Below are 15,821 nucleotides of genomic sequence, written 5' to 3' on the forward strand. Positions count from 1 at the left end.
TTACTGAGACATGGTAATTCACGGGCAACATTAGCAAGCATTCGGTAGGCAATGGATTGATAGAGGGAACAGACGGAAAACTGGTTACAAAAGTGATGTTAAAAGCTTTAGAAATAATGGCATTTGATAGACTTACGACTAAGAGCAAATTTGTATTAATAAACATGCATATCTATGCTTGATTGATAATCCATGTTACCCTGATTAATGTAAATATATCACTTCCATTCATAATATCATAACATTCATAGTAACATCACGAACATGTGAGAAAAAAAAAGAGAGAGGGTCATTAACTTAGGAAGATGTTCATCTATTATGTTTCAGACATGCTACTAGCTAGTTTGATAAGCAGCCAGGCACACCCAATGGGTACAGATGCACGCAGTGGCGTGAGCTGGCAGGGGCAGTGCACGTCTTGAGCGTGATGTGCATATGGAGGGTCGGAAGAATGATCAGTTTAACTTTTCCCTGCAGAGAAAATGAGCTATTCATGATGTCAGCCAGGGAAAAAAACTATTTCACAGCATTTTCTCTTCTTGCGTTCATCGTAAATGTAAAAATTTGAAGACAAGGTATATGAATAAGGGAGGCGCGATAGCTCAGTCGGTAGAGCGGGGGATTTGTATTCCGGTGACTCGGGTTCGATTCCCACTTGGTGCGCTAGTGCCCTTTGGTAAGGCATTAATCCTCATTACCAGGTCCTTCGGAGAGGACCTTAAGCCGTCGGTCCTCTGGTTGCTTGCTTACAAGCATTCATGCTTTCTTAGCAATCAGGTAAAAAAAATCCCCACCAATATAACATTACATACCTGAGCTCTGGGCGGAGAAGTCCATGGCCGGTGATAAAATGAAGCTTCTCCAGGTTAGAGGTCGGTCTATCAATCAACATGCTATTCCCGACGTCACCTTCGTTGCCGTCCTGTATCCTCTGAGCCATCTCCTGACTGATCTTAGACTTCTTCCTGAGCGTCATGGAAACCAGCTTGCGTCTCATCGTGTTCTTGTTGCGACCACCGATGCCAGAGTTGGGCGCATCGGTAGGCTGCACAGTGCAAAGACAAGGAAGAAAACTGTTATCATTTGTCAAGAGATGCTGTCATGGTAGTTGCTATATTGGATCTTTCCAAGTGATCAAAACATGGATTGTAGACCTCTATTCAAATGTTTATAGGTCACTTAAATAACAATTTCCTCAGCATCATGAAAAATCTAAAATGCTTGGTAGCCTCTATCTGTATAATTAGGGGAATGATTTAACAAGAGATAAATGCATACATAGCTCAATAAACAAGACTATATTCTGGGAATATATAAAGAAAAATACTTAATAAAGACGTTTTATATCATGTATCTCAGAATTTCAATAATAAAGAGGAGCACTCAGGATTTTTAAAAAGTAAGCCAACTGTAAAACAGAAGAAAGGAAGGAAGGGAGGGATGGGAAATGAAGAATAATGAAAGACCAAAGAAAAGAAGAATAAAAAGATGAAGAGAAAACAAAAATAGGACGAGATCTGGGTGGTGAAATTGAGAAAGGGAGAAGGATAATAAGTAGATGAAGAAGGGAGGAAAAAAGTGGAGGAGGAGGAGGAAGAGAGGAGGAGGAGGAAGAGAGGAGGAGGAGGAAGAGAGGAGAAATGGGTGAAGAAGGTAATAACTTACAATCATATCATCTCCAATCATCATCTGCTCAGCTGTAGCTTTTCCCTTTGATCTTCCTAATGTATTGTAGATCTTAGTCATCACTGACTTTCCATCCTGAAGAAGAAGAAGAAAAAAAAAACACTTGGTGCAATACACCTGAATATTCTACTGCATACTCCACTCTACTCACTCTAGATTGATCAAGTGTTTTATCATGATGAAGAAGAAAAAAAAGCGGTAAATTACTGACAAATCTTGATAAACAGACAACTTTCACAATAGCCTCAAGCTCTCTTGCCTTAAGTGTCTTACAGAATTCTTACTAATTGTATGTAAAGCTATGGAACACCTAATTTTTCATGATAATTAATTTCTCCATCTTGCCTTGACCTAACATTAGTTACAAGTATACTGATGACGCAAATTAAATTTCTGAAAGTTTCAATCAAGAGTGATACATTTTCATTTTTCCTGTAAGCTTTAAAATTAAGAATAGAGCAGTTAATTTTAGAAAAAAAAGCTTCATATAATCATTAACTTGTAGGCAATTGAATTATGTGTCTCATAATCAGAATACAAAGGATATCAGGTTTGCAAAATCAAACTTAAAAACTGCTTTATCAAACACCTCCATGCTGTTTTAAGCATGAAGTTACGTACAACAGGAACATGATCTTAGGTGCTAAGTCGGCTTCATAGTGATATATCAATCAGGACAAGAACAGGGGAGCATTTCATGAACATTTTTTTCTGACAAGTTGTCAGATCTGAAAACTTTTCTTGGTTCTGATTGGCTTAGAAGCACTGTTACTATGGAAACTAATCTAAAACAGGTCTTGTTGGATAAAAGACAAGTCCTTTCATGAAATGCTCCCCGGGTCGGCAGTCATGCGTAATGTCAGTCATAACATATGAACAGCGTTATGAAATATCCTTCAGAGAATGAGAGAGCAATGAGATATCATACCCTGTCAGCGATTGACGCAGATGCCTTTGGCTCTGGAAGATCTCCCATAAACCTCAGGATCATAATCCAAACAGCTAATGCAGCCTGGGAAATACAAAGATAATTTGACAGAAAATACAGATCATAATATGAATAAGCTAAGGATCAAGGTATGCATGGGGTGTACAATTATTATCATGAATATATTCAGCATTGAGTTGAGGGGCAAGGGGTCATGTTATACGTATACTTAGATCCTGCAGACATTCTTTACACCCAAGATTATCTAACCTTGTTCACTTCTGCCACTCCCATAGTCTTTATTCAGGGACCAGCACTTTCAAGTGGGCAACGGATTCATTTGTGACGCTATAAAAGGCGCGGCAATGTCCACATTGCCTGATGAAGACTAGCAGATGCAGTCGAAACGTCGCAATGACAGTTTGCTTTATCGTGAGACAACTCCTTTAGCGAATTCTACTACCACGATGATCAACATCTTCAATATTAGATTCATTATATGACAAAACTGCATGGTGTAAATCTAAATTCATGAACTCACACGTACGTACACTTCAGTCATACCTTAGATTTCAATATAAGACCATTGTCAAGCACATGCCTAGGAAAAATTAAGTTTAATTATTTTTTCAGTATCAATCTTTATTTTGAATTTCAACAATACATTAACATTAGTAATTACATAAACCTATAAGACAGCAAAAGCAGCACATAGAACATGATCATCAATACACATCTTTACGTAATTGAAAAATAAGAAGAAAGTAGTGAATTTAAGCTAAATGGCATGAAAATTGGGAAAAGTTTGGCAAAATGAAAGCCAATCTTGAGACTTGGAGGTTTTATGGTGATTCAGTACTAATTATTTGCTTTGATCAGCAATATTATGTAAAAACAAACAAACATAAATCGAACAGGGTTCAACTTAAAATGGAAAAAAAAAAAAAAAAACAGTGAAAAATGTTTGCATTTCTTGTGGGATTAGTAGATTTCAATAAAAATCCCACGAACACTTGTAGTAAAAGAAACCCCACCTGTCTGTCATTCTCATTCTTGAGGTCAAGCAAGGGCTCATGGATAGGTTTGCGTATGTGGTACTGGGTGTGGCCGGCTTCAAAGTACGTTGCAGCGAACTTCTCAAACCGATACTCTGAGATGTCTTCATCCGCATCCGGCACGTGAGGTTTCATGGCGTCAAAATCACCCGTACTGACCGCTCTCATGTGCGAAGCCTCCAGATCCTGAAGAGATTGGATTAAGTAAATCCAGGAATATTAAAATTAATCCAGTAATCTTTTTACTGAAATAGGTAAAAATTGTGAAATAGAAACTTACAATTCTCTGTGGTCACTGCATTTCACGAACTGCTGATTTGATTAAGTATTGAATGGAAGGAGAATTTTAGTTTCAATTAAGGGGAGTGGTAAAAATGTGAAAGCTTAATGAGTAAATATCTTATTGAATTCTATTTATTGGATAAATCTTTTTTTTTCTAATACTGTTTTAGATTATTTCTATAAATTCACTGAGAGTAGTACAGAGAGTTGGATGCATTAGTCAGCTTTCAGGAAGCATGGAAAAGAAAGAAATAGAAAATTGAAAACTGAGTATTGAGTTGGTCTACTGTCATAACCTATGTGTGGATTTAGATACACTCCTCTTTTCACCAACACCTTCATATTTTGAGTCTTAGTACAGATAGCCCAATAGGCTTGAGGCCAGTAGAGAATGGATCATAATGATCACTATTTGTCACTGGGGGATACCATGAAAGGACTTGACCAATGTTTTATCTGACAAAGTCTGTTCTATCCCGGAGTTATCATAGCAACAGTCAGGTATTTGTGCTTCTATGTCAATCCAAATCAAGGTAAGTTGTCAAACAAACAAAAAAATAACATGATGGTCATATGATTTCTACTGAAGAACATCAACACAAGGAAGCATACTAAAAAAATTGTAGTTCTTGGAAAAATATTGCAGTATGAATGTAATAGACATTTTTATAAATTATTATATATCATAGACTATCAAGGTGTTGCACCATGGATAAGGATGCGGGCATGTAATGAGGTAGTTTAGGCCATGAGATGGCGCTGTTCAAGATTGCTGTGGCATAGTGCCTTTAATTTCCCAAGCTTAATTTCATGACTCTACCTATAGCTTTACCTCGAATCCTTTTGGACCTTGTCCTTCCTCATCATTCCCTTCGATGTTGCCGAAGAGCTCGTCCACCACCTCCACGTCCGTCCGAGGTTGATTGCGACGGAGTTCGGCCTTCTCGATGGCAGCGACCTTCTCCATCCTCTCTCGCTTCTCCTGTTCTTCTTGTTCTCTTTCCAATCTCTCCTGCTCTAGGAGAAGAGCCTGGAAACAAAAAACAAAATTATTTGAAGAGTTTGGTTGCAAAAGGGTTACGTTAGATCAACTTTGGACCATTCCGAGAAATATCATGTTTTTTATTCTCATATTGCAATATTCTTCTGAGAAACTAAATTGTTATGATGTACTACCCTGTCGTGTGAACATAAAATTGGGTATAAAAGAAATCTACCTGTCTTCAATTTTTAAAATATTTTTTTTCAAAAAATTACCAGTGTGGATCTAACCCCTTTTGCAAGCAGACTGAAATGGATCCAATCAATTTTGAATAAAAAAGTGATTTTTCTTTCCAACTTTTACTCACATTATTTTTCTTTGTCATTTTTGTTCAGTTTTTAATGGGAAATTCAACTTTTCTTTGGTATCAAAGTCTAAAAGTCTATACATTGAGACCAAAAAAAAAATCAAATTTGATGAAAAATGGTTCTAACCCCTTTTTCAATTGAGCTCTTCATTTATTCATAATAAATTATCATTCAGCTAGGGGCTAGGCATGTATTCTATTCATATTCATAGTAAAATTAATCAATCCAAAGTCTAGAGTATGCAAATGCTTGGATGATTTAGAAGTTTATTTTGGGGGGAATCATGCCATGGTCATCGGCATAGAAGAGTTATATTACTAAATAGGTTCATTATTGCGGAATGAAATAATCGCTAGAGGGTATTCATTTGTCTCGCAATCTACTATGGTCAACAAGGAAATTCGTGATCACTCTCGCAAAAAGCGTTCACTAGCTTTCTAGGAAATTCGTGATCGAAAATTATCTGATACGGTAGTCTACCGTATCAGATAATTTTCGTCACTTGATAAAGAGTTGCAGCGGCACTCGAAAGCTCGTGAACTTGTAAGCTAGTGAACACTTTTTGCGAGAGTGATCACGAATTTCCTAGAAAGCTAGTGAACGCTTTTTGCGAGAGTGATCACGAATTTCCTAGAAAGCTAGTGAACACTTTTTGCGAGAGTGATCACGAATTTCCTAGAAAGCTAGTGAACACTTTTTGCGAGAGTGATCACGAATTTCCTTGTTGACCATAGTAGATTGCGAGACAAATGAATACCCTCTAGCGATTAAGAGTTATATTGCACTGCGCTTTAGACGTGCACACAGCCGCGCATGGATATGACAGTTCAAGCCACTGTGCACATTTATTATTTGGTGCGCCTAGCGTGGGTTTGCATGCCAAGCAATCAGCATATCCGAAAAGTTTGATTAAATTTTTCCTTTGTTATCAATTTTTCTTTCTTTATTTTCCCTTATTCTATGTGATGAGGAGTGATACAGATGGAAGGACATTAAACAAATATGCAAAGACTCATTCTCGAAACGGGGCTAAAACTATTCACACTCGGGAACATCAATAGTACCACCCTCCCTCGGTACTATTGAAGTTCCTTCGATGTGGAATAGTTTTAGCCAGATCCTCGAGCCTCATGGTATATTTGTTTACAGGTTTACCTGAGCTCTTCTTTCAGCCTCTTGTTTAGCCTTCTTCGCTCCCAGCTTCCGTTTCAGCTTCTCCTCTTCCTCCTTCCGAACTCTCTCTGCTTCCAGACGACGACGGTGCTACACAATAACACGACATACAAAGAAGATTTTAAGGTGAATAACAATGATATCCCACATATAGGGAGCAGGCAATAATTATTACTGTATCACACCCATGGCAACTATATCACTCTGTTAAACCTGGCCTGAATAAAGTTATGTTAGACTTTGCACCAGCTTATAGGCTTATTTCAGCCGCCACTTATTTACATAGACACCTCATAATCCTATATTTATAGGGATAATATTCATCTTTCCTACATATCAATGAAACGTTTTATTGATAAACATGAGACTATAAACACAGACCTAGGGGCAATTCACATGGTTGCTTCACATTTCATACTTATATTTCAATAAAAAAATCAATAATGTTAACATTTTCATTGGTCATGAATCATGACATGGATATAAAGAATTTTTTAAATTTAATATTAATCAACATACTGGACAAAAAAGAAAGCACTACGGTAAAGACTAAACATAGGTCTAAATATATTCACAAAAATTCATCATGTGTATTGATGATAACATAAATATAGGCCTACATGTATTGAATGGTAAAAATTTGATCACAATAAGAAATAAGTACATGTACCTACACTTGTGTTTTTTACTGTTCTTATTACTGTTCTAATGTGCTTTATATATCTATCATTATTCTTTTATTTGTTTTTTTCCCTTTTTTTTGGGGGGGGGGAGATTAGAGATTCAAACATAAGATGCAACATGACACTAAGTGACTTACTGCTGTCATGTAGTTCAATTTTAAGTCATAAACATAAAAATCACGTGTTTTATGGAGGAAGGTGCTGTAAATTTTGTTTCATTTCAAGATAAGGATTTAATTACAAACTTAAAGATTAAATTCAAAACCATCAAAAATATTTAAAGGATAACAGATTAAGAATTAGAAAGTACATATATTTTGCGTTGTTGGTTTGAATTTAACCTCAACTCATTTATAAAAAAAAATTGACCAAAGACATATCACAACAATGGTGAAAAACAGCATACATGTATGGGCAATTCCATAGGTTGGTGGACATGAGCTCAGTGTGTCTTTGTACTGTATAGCCCATCTGAACTGTAACGTGAGTAACCACTTTATCTGCACCCCTTGTGAAAACCATGTGTTCTTTATTTTTTTAATTATATACAAATTCGTCTCCCTAATATACTTCTTTGAAATGGATATAATCAACTTTCATAAAAGCCTTGCATGAGGACACTTTTCACTTATGTCCACTTTTCATTTTATGCATGTCCAAATCATGTAACATGAGTAACCGACACATTTCAAAGATTTGCCAGGAGCATAATGAAATTTCCCAAGTTTTGTTTTTATACAAAGGATAGTCAGACTGCGTACTATGTTGTGATAAAGAGATGTTTAGTTCCTATCAATAATAATGGAGTTACAGCTCCAAGTATGAGTCAAGGTGTCTCCAAATGTAACGTGAGTAACCGTGGAATAGCCCATATACTCATTGTCGTTTGACTTAAATATAAATGCAGCAATACTTCAAATTCATTAGCAAATATACGAGAAAAGTATTAATTTTTCATTAACAATTTTTACAAGAATTAGAATTACACATGAAGGGGTGTAGTTCATTAGCAATTATAAAAAGGTGCTATTAATCCAAATCAAACGATGAACTGAAGAAATCAATAGTATGACCAAGCATTTATGTTCACTGAAAGGAAAGTTGCTATCACCTGGTACTAAATGACTAATTCTATTGACCAGTCATTGCTTTCAGGGTTTAAGAGGATGATTTAACCAAGAACAAGGATCCACATCACTATATAAAACAAATAATACACAGAATTTTGAACGGGCATTAGAATAACTACACACATGTTACCTTTAAAACAGTTCAAATGCCTACAGTGAAAAATCAGGCATGATAACTATTACAAAGGTACATGTACCTCGATTTTCAATAAAGGCTACTTCGTTATGAAGAGCTTTATACAACAGATTATTTGCATCATAAAAAGCGTCTGCAAAGTTATTGCGAAAATGCCCTAAGAGTGTCATCTAAAACCAAAAGGGCTTACCTCTGCCACTAATTTCTTGTATTTTCTCCGGGCTAATACCATTCTGAAACCAGCTTGAATCTTGAGGATGCTGCTACGATATTTCCTGGTTGTCTGACGGATCAGGAATCCCCTGGCATGAGCCTGTTGAAAAGATTGTCTTGATAAATTCACTTGTTCTTAACAGCGATAGCTATCTCTTACAAACACAAGAAGACAAATAAAGCTATGTTTTTTTCTATACCTGTAACAGTTACCATAAACTAAACTTGGTGAAACCCTGAAATCTAAGCTGAAAACGATCACACTCTAGATCGCAAACACAGATAGGTACATATGGGACAGTGTATTATCATTGCTTGAAAAATTACTCAACATTCGCCTCGAATCACATGCTTATTTTGCTAATTCCTCAGCAAGTAAACAATTTTCTTCAAGAATCCTTTCGCACATATTTTTTATTCATGCAAACAGACACTTGGGTGGCCATTTTATTGGATTCTGTATGAACTCATTTTGAAATCATATCTACAACTGGCATTTATCTTTAAAAGAAATGACATTTGAATGAAATATATTTTCAGGGCTAGTGTTCTAATACATGGAGCAGACTAATCATACCTGAAAACCTCTAATTCTCCTCCTTGTAAACTCATATCTATAAGCCAGGATCCTCGCCCGTATAACAGCCTGAAGTCTGAGGTATCCTCGTTTCATCTACACAAGCAGAAAGAAAGACGACATAACATTAATTTTTTATCTGTTATTGCTTTACTCAACATGTTGTTAAGAGACTTTGAAATAAGGTAAAAGACAGTAGTTGCAGTAAACAATTATTTCATGAGCAAGTATTTTAAATCAAGGTTTATTGTCAAAAATATTATCATACATCTAGATATCATAAATTAATCTAAACTTATCTTTGTAAAATCATGAAATCTCAGTTCAAAATTGATAATTCTGATGATCACTAATACAGAAAAGCATATATAGGACAGTGTATTAATATTGCTTTGAAAATTACCCGACATTTGATGGAATTCCGTGCTTATTTTTCTCAGTAATTACGCATTTTCTTCCAGAGCTACATGTATTTGGCATGTATTTTTTATTCATACAAATACTTTGGTGATTATTTTGTTGGATTCTGTTCGAACTAATTTTGAGATCGTTACCACAATTGGTATTCATATATATCTAATGCATTCAATTTTACAGGTGCTGGCAAGGAATCAACCACATGGTAGATTCTGAAATATCATGGTAATAAATGATCAATATAACATAACATATGACACTTTGCTTGACTGGGGAGTATGAAGAATAAGCCTGTTCACTGTTGTAAACTGCGCACGAGCAGAAAAAGGTCATTGGAGACAACCATGAAGGTGGCTTTCAAATTCACTGACATAAGCATTTGTGATTTGATTCCTTTCAAAATATTTATCACATCCAAGCTGAAGAGTAATAAATAGAGCCTTCATAATCACTGGTATTTGACAGTAGCCTAAACAATAGTCAAATGTGCCAAAGGCAGACAATAAAACAGATTTCCAAACTTTATCCCTGATGTACTATTCTAGTCACCTGGTCTATACAATGCCTTTTGTTCTTAGAATTTGAATACTCTACCAGTAAAGCTTACGCAACATCTACATTTGAAATTGATAGTGCTTATCCTAATGAAAAATCACAAAGGTCATTTGAGAAAAGTTGATCATGAGCTAACCGTGAACTGGCTTATACATATAAAAGAGTTTAACGTTCCATGTGGAATACAATCCTCATTGTTTCTATCTTACATTATTTTATTTCTATCCTTTTGTTCATTCCTGTGCTTTTACTCTGATAAGTGCATGTCAAAAAGCTTCAGTATGTCTGAGTATAATGCTATTTTCCAAACATCAGAAATCATGACCGAATCTGTACTTGTTGCATTCTTCCTGCAATTGTTTTGTATATCAATCAAAACATGAAAAGAAATTACAATCAGATCAAAAGACGTTAAAACATGGGAGTTACTGCTACCCTGTTTGGCATTCAATGATTTTAAGGGATAGAGCAATGTCGATCTGGTGTGGCTCTGGCCAACAATTGATTGGGCAAAAATGAATTTTAGGAGGATTTATATTTGGAACAATAAAATATTGATTAAAATTATCATTATTATTATTGTATTTGTTAATTTTTTTCGTTATCACTCTCAAGAAATGAAATTAACCAACCTTGAGGTAACGGATTCTCTGGGCATATTTACGCCATGCCTTGCTGATGGTGATGGCTGCATTGCGCATCTGGAGGAAGCGCCGCCTGTAGAACCACCCTCGGAAGACCTTCTGGATGATAACGCACCTCGCGGTGAGAGCCTTGTCTCTCTCGCTCTCAAGGTACAAGTCTTGTGCATCCTGTAGGGGGAACAAAATCAGCAAGATATTTGTAATTGATTTGCTGGTGGTAGATTTGTCATAGAGATTTGGTATTGGCAACTACAGCAAATCTTTGTGAAACAGGACCAAGATTCATGTTAAGAATGATTTATTGGTGGCAGCGGTGGGATAACCCAAGTTGGGTTTATGTGGTTCCAACAAAGGCCAAAGCAAATCTTAGATTGGTCTGTGATCCGAATTTGGAATAACTAGTAATAACACTCAATGATTTGAAATAAATTGGGTCTTTAATCCAAAGTAAAGCCTCGCAATCATCCAAAGATATGTGTTATATTTGTATTATTACATGTACATGTACATTCAATTTGAACCTAAAGTAAAAAGATACTTTTCATTCACATTTTCAGAAAATATTAAAGGAAAACATGATTTGTTCCAAAATGGGATCATGAACCAGTCATAAGGTGCAAGGCCTTAAGGGCAACATACAGCGTTTCTTACCTTTAGGAAGACCTTCTTGTGTCCAAGTTGCCAGTCTTCACCTTGAAGGAATGCTTGGCCAATCTTCTTGCAAGCGGCGAGGCAATCCTCCTTCTGAGATGGTTTGATACCCGGTACAAGCATCCTGTAGCGATCCACAAACTCCGAAAAGGTATGGCGGATCGGGTATCCTGCTCGTCGGATTCTGAAAGAAAAAAAAATACAATTCAGATTAGGATTAATAAACCTTGCCATGACCTAACCTAACCTATTAAAACCTACTGGATTTTATCATTAATGCAATAATGATAAGGGAGAAAGGGCATCTCACCTGATCGTTTCCATCATGCCAGAGTATCGCAGCTGTCTTACTACCAGTTCTCTCTCAAAGTCCTGTCATGAAGCAGAGAAATATGATACAATAATTTAAAAGACTCATTCTGTACAATCAACTCAGACACAAAGTGACATGTATGGTACCAATAGATTACAATGCAGGTTGCAAATCAGGTGCATGGACTGGTGACGAATGTTCTATCATATTTAGTATTCTTACCACTTATAGACAATACACAGATCTAATCATTGCCTTACGACCCCGACATACATGAAACAGTGTTCGTGAATCAATCCTAGCAATATAATATCTTTCCAACAAGTATATTTCAATACAATGCAGGTAAATCAACTCCGGATGAACTTACATTGGGTTGTTTATGCTCATTAGGTTTGATGCAACGGACGAAGAAAGGCTGGCATTGTCCAAGGGTGTTCATCAGAAGGTCCAGAGACTTCTTGAACTGCGCTCCCAGCGTCGGTGACTTCTTGCGCATCTCGGTGGTGGAGGAGAGGTCGTTGGCAAAGAGGGTCTTGAGGTAGCCGTTCTGACTGGTGCGGATGAGCTGGATGAAGTCCGGGCTGAAGGTGTCTCGGTTCTTGTCCAGGAAACCTGGTGGCGAGAATGGAGATTCATGATCAGCAGGAATGTAGTGGAGGCCAGCCTTGAGGCCAGATCTTGCCAGCCTTGGCCTTTGGCTTTGGCTGGCCTAGGGCAAAGTCTTGGGCAAAGCACAAAGTCTACTCTCCAGCGGTCTCGTGACTCAGAAGTACCGGTATCGACTACATCCCTTATGATCAGTGCCTGTCATCAATGTTGGGTTATCAGGGATGCCACTAAAGACTTGTTTTTTCTATGGCCAATAATACGTCTCGTAGGACGGGCGTAGAAAAATACGTTGAAAAATTCTGAATTCAGAATTTAGTCTGAAAAATGGCAACCCTGGAACAGACACCGATAAAAACTGCTTGTTTGGAACTTGCACTTGATTGTTTGCATTGCATTTAAACACAAGTCTTTCTGCAATGCCCCCCCCCCCTCTTTACTGCCTGCAGTGGGGGGGGGGCTGATATCAAGGAAGGGTTAAGTACACATACCTGTTGCTTCATAGTAAACGGTTCCTGCGAAGTGCTTGATACCAAAGAGGGTGCCCTTCGCTGAGGCACCACTGATGTAGAGCTTGTTCTTGCGGTGTTGCTTGTTGAGCTTGGCCAACATGGTCTCATCTGATCCCTGTAAAATAAAAAATCAAAATCAAAATCTATATTCAATTGTTTGGAATAGAATTCTGAAATGGAAATATAGAAGAAACTTGTTCTTTTGTGTCCGTCATCTACAGGTATCAAATAAATGTCAGATATTTCGCAAGAACTTGGCACAATGCACGGCCTTCCTATTTGAAGTCATCTGTCCTGGCTGCTCAGAAACGCTGTAAACAATGCGCTAACAGAGGCCCTGTTACATGCCCGAGGGCACAACAACACGTTATTCACATCTTGGATCAATGCTTGACATCACAATCCAAAAGATAAGACTGTGCTTTTCTGTTAGTGCTAACAACATTTTTGTGCGGCCTGTACAGGTCTTTTGGGCTACATTAGGTCTAAGGTAAGGTCTAAATGTCGAGGAATCAAAGATTACCTTGGGGAAGCGAGACTCCTCATCAACGAGGGCGATGATGTTCATGGGTTTGACAGCAATCAGGTCCAAGGTTTCTTGATTATCCACAAACTTAATATGCTGCCATTTGATTCCTTCCCTGTCATATTCCTCCTGCAAAAATGATATCAAATACAAAAGTAAATAAATAGATGAATGTAATTTGTAATAAGACACTCAAACCTGTTCTTTAAAGGGATGGTCCAGAATGGAGATATTTATATCTCAATAAATAGAGTAAAATTCACAAAGCAAAATGCTGAAAATTTGATCAAAATGGATAACAAATAACGAAGTTCTTGAATTTTAAAGATTTGCATCTACACATGTATGAAAAAATGAAACGTTTAATATTTCATGTAATAACATAAAAGGAAAGTGGGGATGTGACATTGTCAGCCCACCTAATGAATATTCATGACGATATGCATATAACTGTTTTCACAAAATATTGATAAACTTTAAAATTCAATAACTGCGTTATTTGTTATCCGATTTTGATTAAATTTTCAGCATTTTGCTCTGTGAATTTTACGCTATTTATTTAGATATAAATATTTTCAGCCCGGACCATACCTTTAAGGCCATCTGAAGGAAATAGAAAAAGTGGCCACTGTATAAAGGTGGCTTTTTTTAGACAGGTTCTTTACACATATTCATTTAAATGGGATACAATGTTGGTGGCCAGTAGAGACACATTTCTCTATAGACAGGTGACCACTAAGACAGGGTCGACTGTAATATGTATCACAAAGACAAATGCAGGCCTCAAATTTTGATATTAGGCAACGTAACCTTTTCTACAAACCACATTTCTATGTTACAAATAGAACAAATTGAAAAAAGAAAAGAAAGGCACAACAAATCTTAAAGGTCTATCATCTTTCTTTATATCAGTGCATGTACTTATCATGTGGGGATGGTCGATACCCCTTCCCAACCTGTAGGGACATCCCTCCAGACATTATCAACAATTTATTACGAAATATAATGAACTTCATACCTGTTCAAGCTTGAATATATGCCTGACGAAGAACTGTTGAAGATTTTCATTTGCGTAGTTGATGCACATCTGTTCAAAGCTGTGAAACAATATTTGAGAAATGTATGTTACATGTAGTTGCGGGGAAGATATAATGAGGGATGAGCTACAATATCACAGATAGAATTTCTGATAGTTTGTTTATGGTTCAACAAAACGCACTTGAGTAATATCACCTCACAAAATCTATAACTCTTAGACTTGTAAACGTTCAGAATTCGGTCGCTGTTTGTCTCAAGTATATTCATTTAATAGTTTTTAGCTTTGCCTTAGTCAAATCTATTGGGACCACAAACATACATTCGACGTGGGAGAAAATGAACTTGGAGAGGTATACATGCTGTGGATAATTTGGGTGTCAATTCACAAAACTTGTTATAACAAATTTGCAAGTAACAAATGAAATCTACTGAAATCATTCAATTTGATTGGCTGATAGTAAACATGTTACAGAGACACCAGTCAATCTGATGTAGTGGGTTACATCCCACCGCTGCCACCACAACAGACAAATTAAAATAATAAAAGGCAATAATAAGACAGAGTTAAGGTTACGTGTTGTGCTTACAGGAGGCTGAATTGCATCTAGATATTGATAACACATGATTTAAAATACGATTAACCAAAACATCATATGACATTGGTGTTTGTTATTATCACAAGTCTTTACGACTTAGGACCCTGGTTTGAAAAAAACGCTTCAACTTGGGCGAGCCTAATTTTTTACTTATGGAAGGTAGTACTTTTATATTTCATATAAACCTTATGCATGTGACTTCATAATCTCATAGTGCCCTTCCTCAGAGGCTATATCATTATATGTAAAAGGAGTTGTCAGAGATGCGCCAGCTGCAGATGACCAATACACGCAAGGCAATGGCACTGAACTCAAAGATGGTGGAACAATGATGTCAAAGCATAAGGTCTATTAGAGGAAGGTACTTCAGTCAATTTCCCCACCCTTGACAACACATCTCACCTATTCTTGCCAAAGTTCTCAAAGCCAAAGATATCCAGGAGGCCGATGCTGACCCTCTTCCCCGTACTCCTGTCGTGCTCCTTGAAGGTGGCCACGTTGAGCTTGTTGACGATCCAGACGAAGAGCCGGCCGTAGATAGCCTTGACGAAGGCGTCCCTCATGTCAATGGCCTTGGCGTGACTGACCGGTGAGATGATCACCTCACCGGATGCTGTCGTTGACTTGGTGGTCAAGACTTCTTCCAGGGCCTTCTGGTTAACCTGTAGAAAGGGGTCAATCATGATGGCAATCATTGGTTTAATTAATACTGGTGAAAGAATTTTATCTGTGGTTCTGTCAGAATTT

The 15,821-nt window shown here is 37.1% G+C and overlaps 1 protein-coding gene across 2 annotated transcripts in view; it reads right to left on the reverse strand.

Annotated features, from left to right (window-relative positions):
- Positions 1 to 15,821, reverse strand: part of LOC129278832 (myosin-VIIa-like) — a 76,017-nt gene that overhangs the window by 37,001 nt on the left and 23,195 nt on the right. For both annotated transcript variants that reach the window (XM_064111533.1, XM_064111534.1), the window contains exons 10-25: positions 15,477 to 15,736; positions 14,459 to 14,537; positions 13,438 to 13,569; positions 12,894 to 13,029; positions 12,164 to 12,408; positions 11,791 to 11,852; positions 11,481 to 11,664; positions 10,818 to 10,997; positions 9,214 to 9,309; positions 8,614 to 8,736; positions 6,457 to 6,564; positions 4,784 to 4,981; positions 3,649 to 3,855; positions 2,615 to 2,698; positions 1,666 to 1,761; positions 813 to 1,045 (exon numbers count right to left, since the gene is read on the reverse strand). In XM_064111533.1, the coding sequence (XP_063967603.1) occupies positions 813 to 1,045; positions 1,666 to 1,761; positions 2,615 to 2,698; positions 3,649 to 3,855; positions 4,784 to 4,981; positions 6,457 to 6,564; positions 8,614 to 8,736; positions 9,214 to 9,309; positions 10,818 to 10,997; positions 11,481 to 11,664; positions 11,791 to 11,852; positions 12,164 to 12,408; positions 12,894 to 13,029; positions 13,438 to 13,569; positions 14,459 to 14,537; positions 15,477 to 15,736 (2,423 nt within the window). The remainder of the gene's footprint in view (positions 1 to 812; positions 1,046 to 1,665; positions 1,762 to 2,614; positions 2,699 to 3,648; positions 3,856 to 4,783; positions 4,982 to 6,456; positions 6,565 to 8,613; positions 8,737 to 9,213; positions 9,310 to 10,817; positions 10,998 to 11,480; positions 11,665 to 11,790; positions 11,853 to 12,163; positions 12,409 to 12,893; positions 13,030 to 13,437; positions 13,570 to 14,458; positions 14,538 to 15,476; positions 15,737 to 15,821) is intronic.

This window comes from Lytechinus pictus, chromosome 16 (assembly GCF_037042905.1).
Source record: "Lytechinus pictus isolate F3 Inbred chromosome 16, Lp3.0, whole genome shotgun sequence".
NCBI classification, from domain to species: Eukaryota; Metazoa; Echinodermata; class Echinoidea; order Temnopleuroida; family Toxopneustidae; genus Lytechinus; species Lytechinus pictus.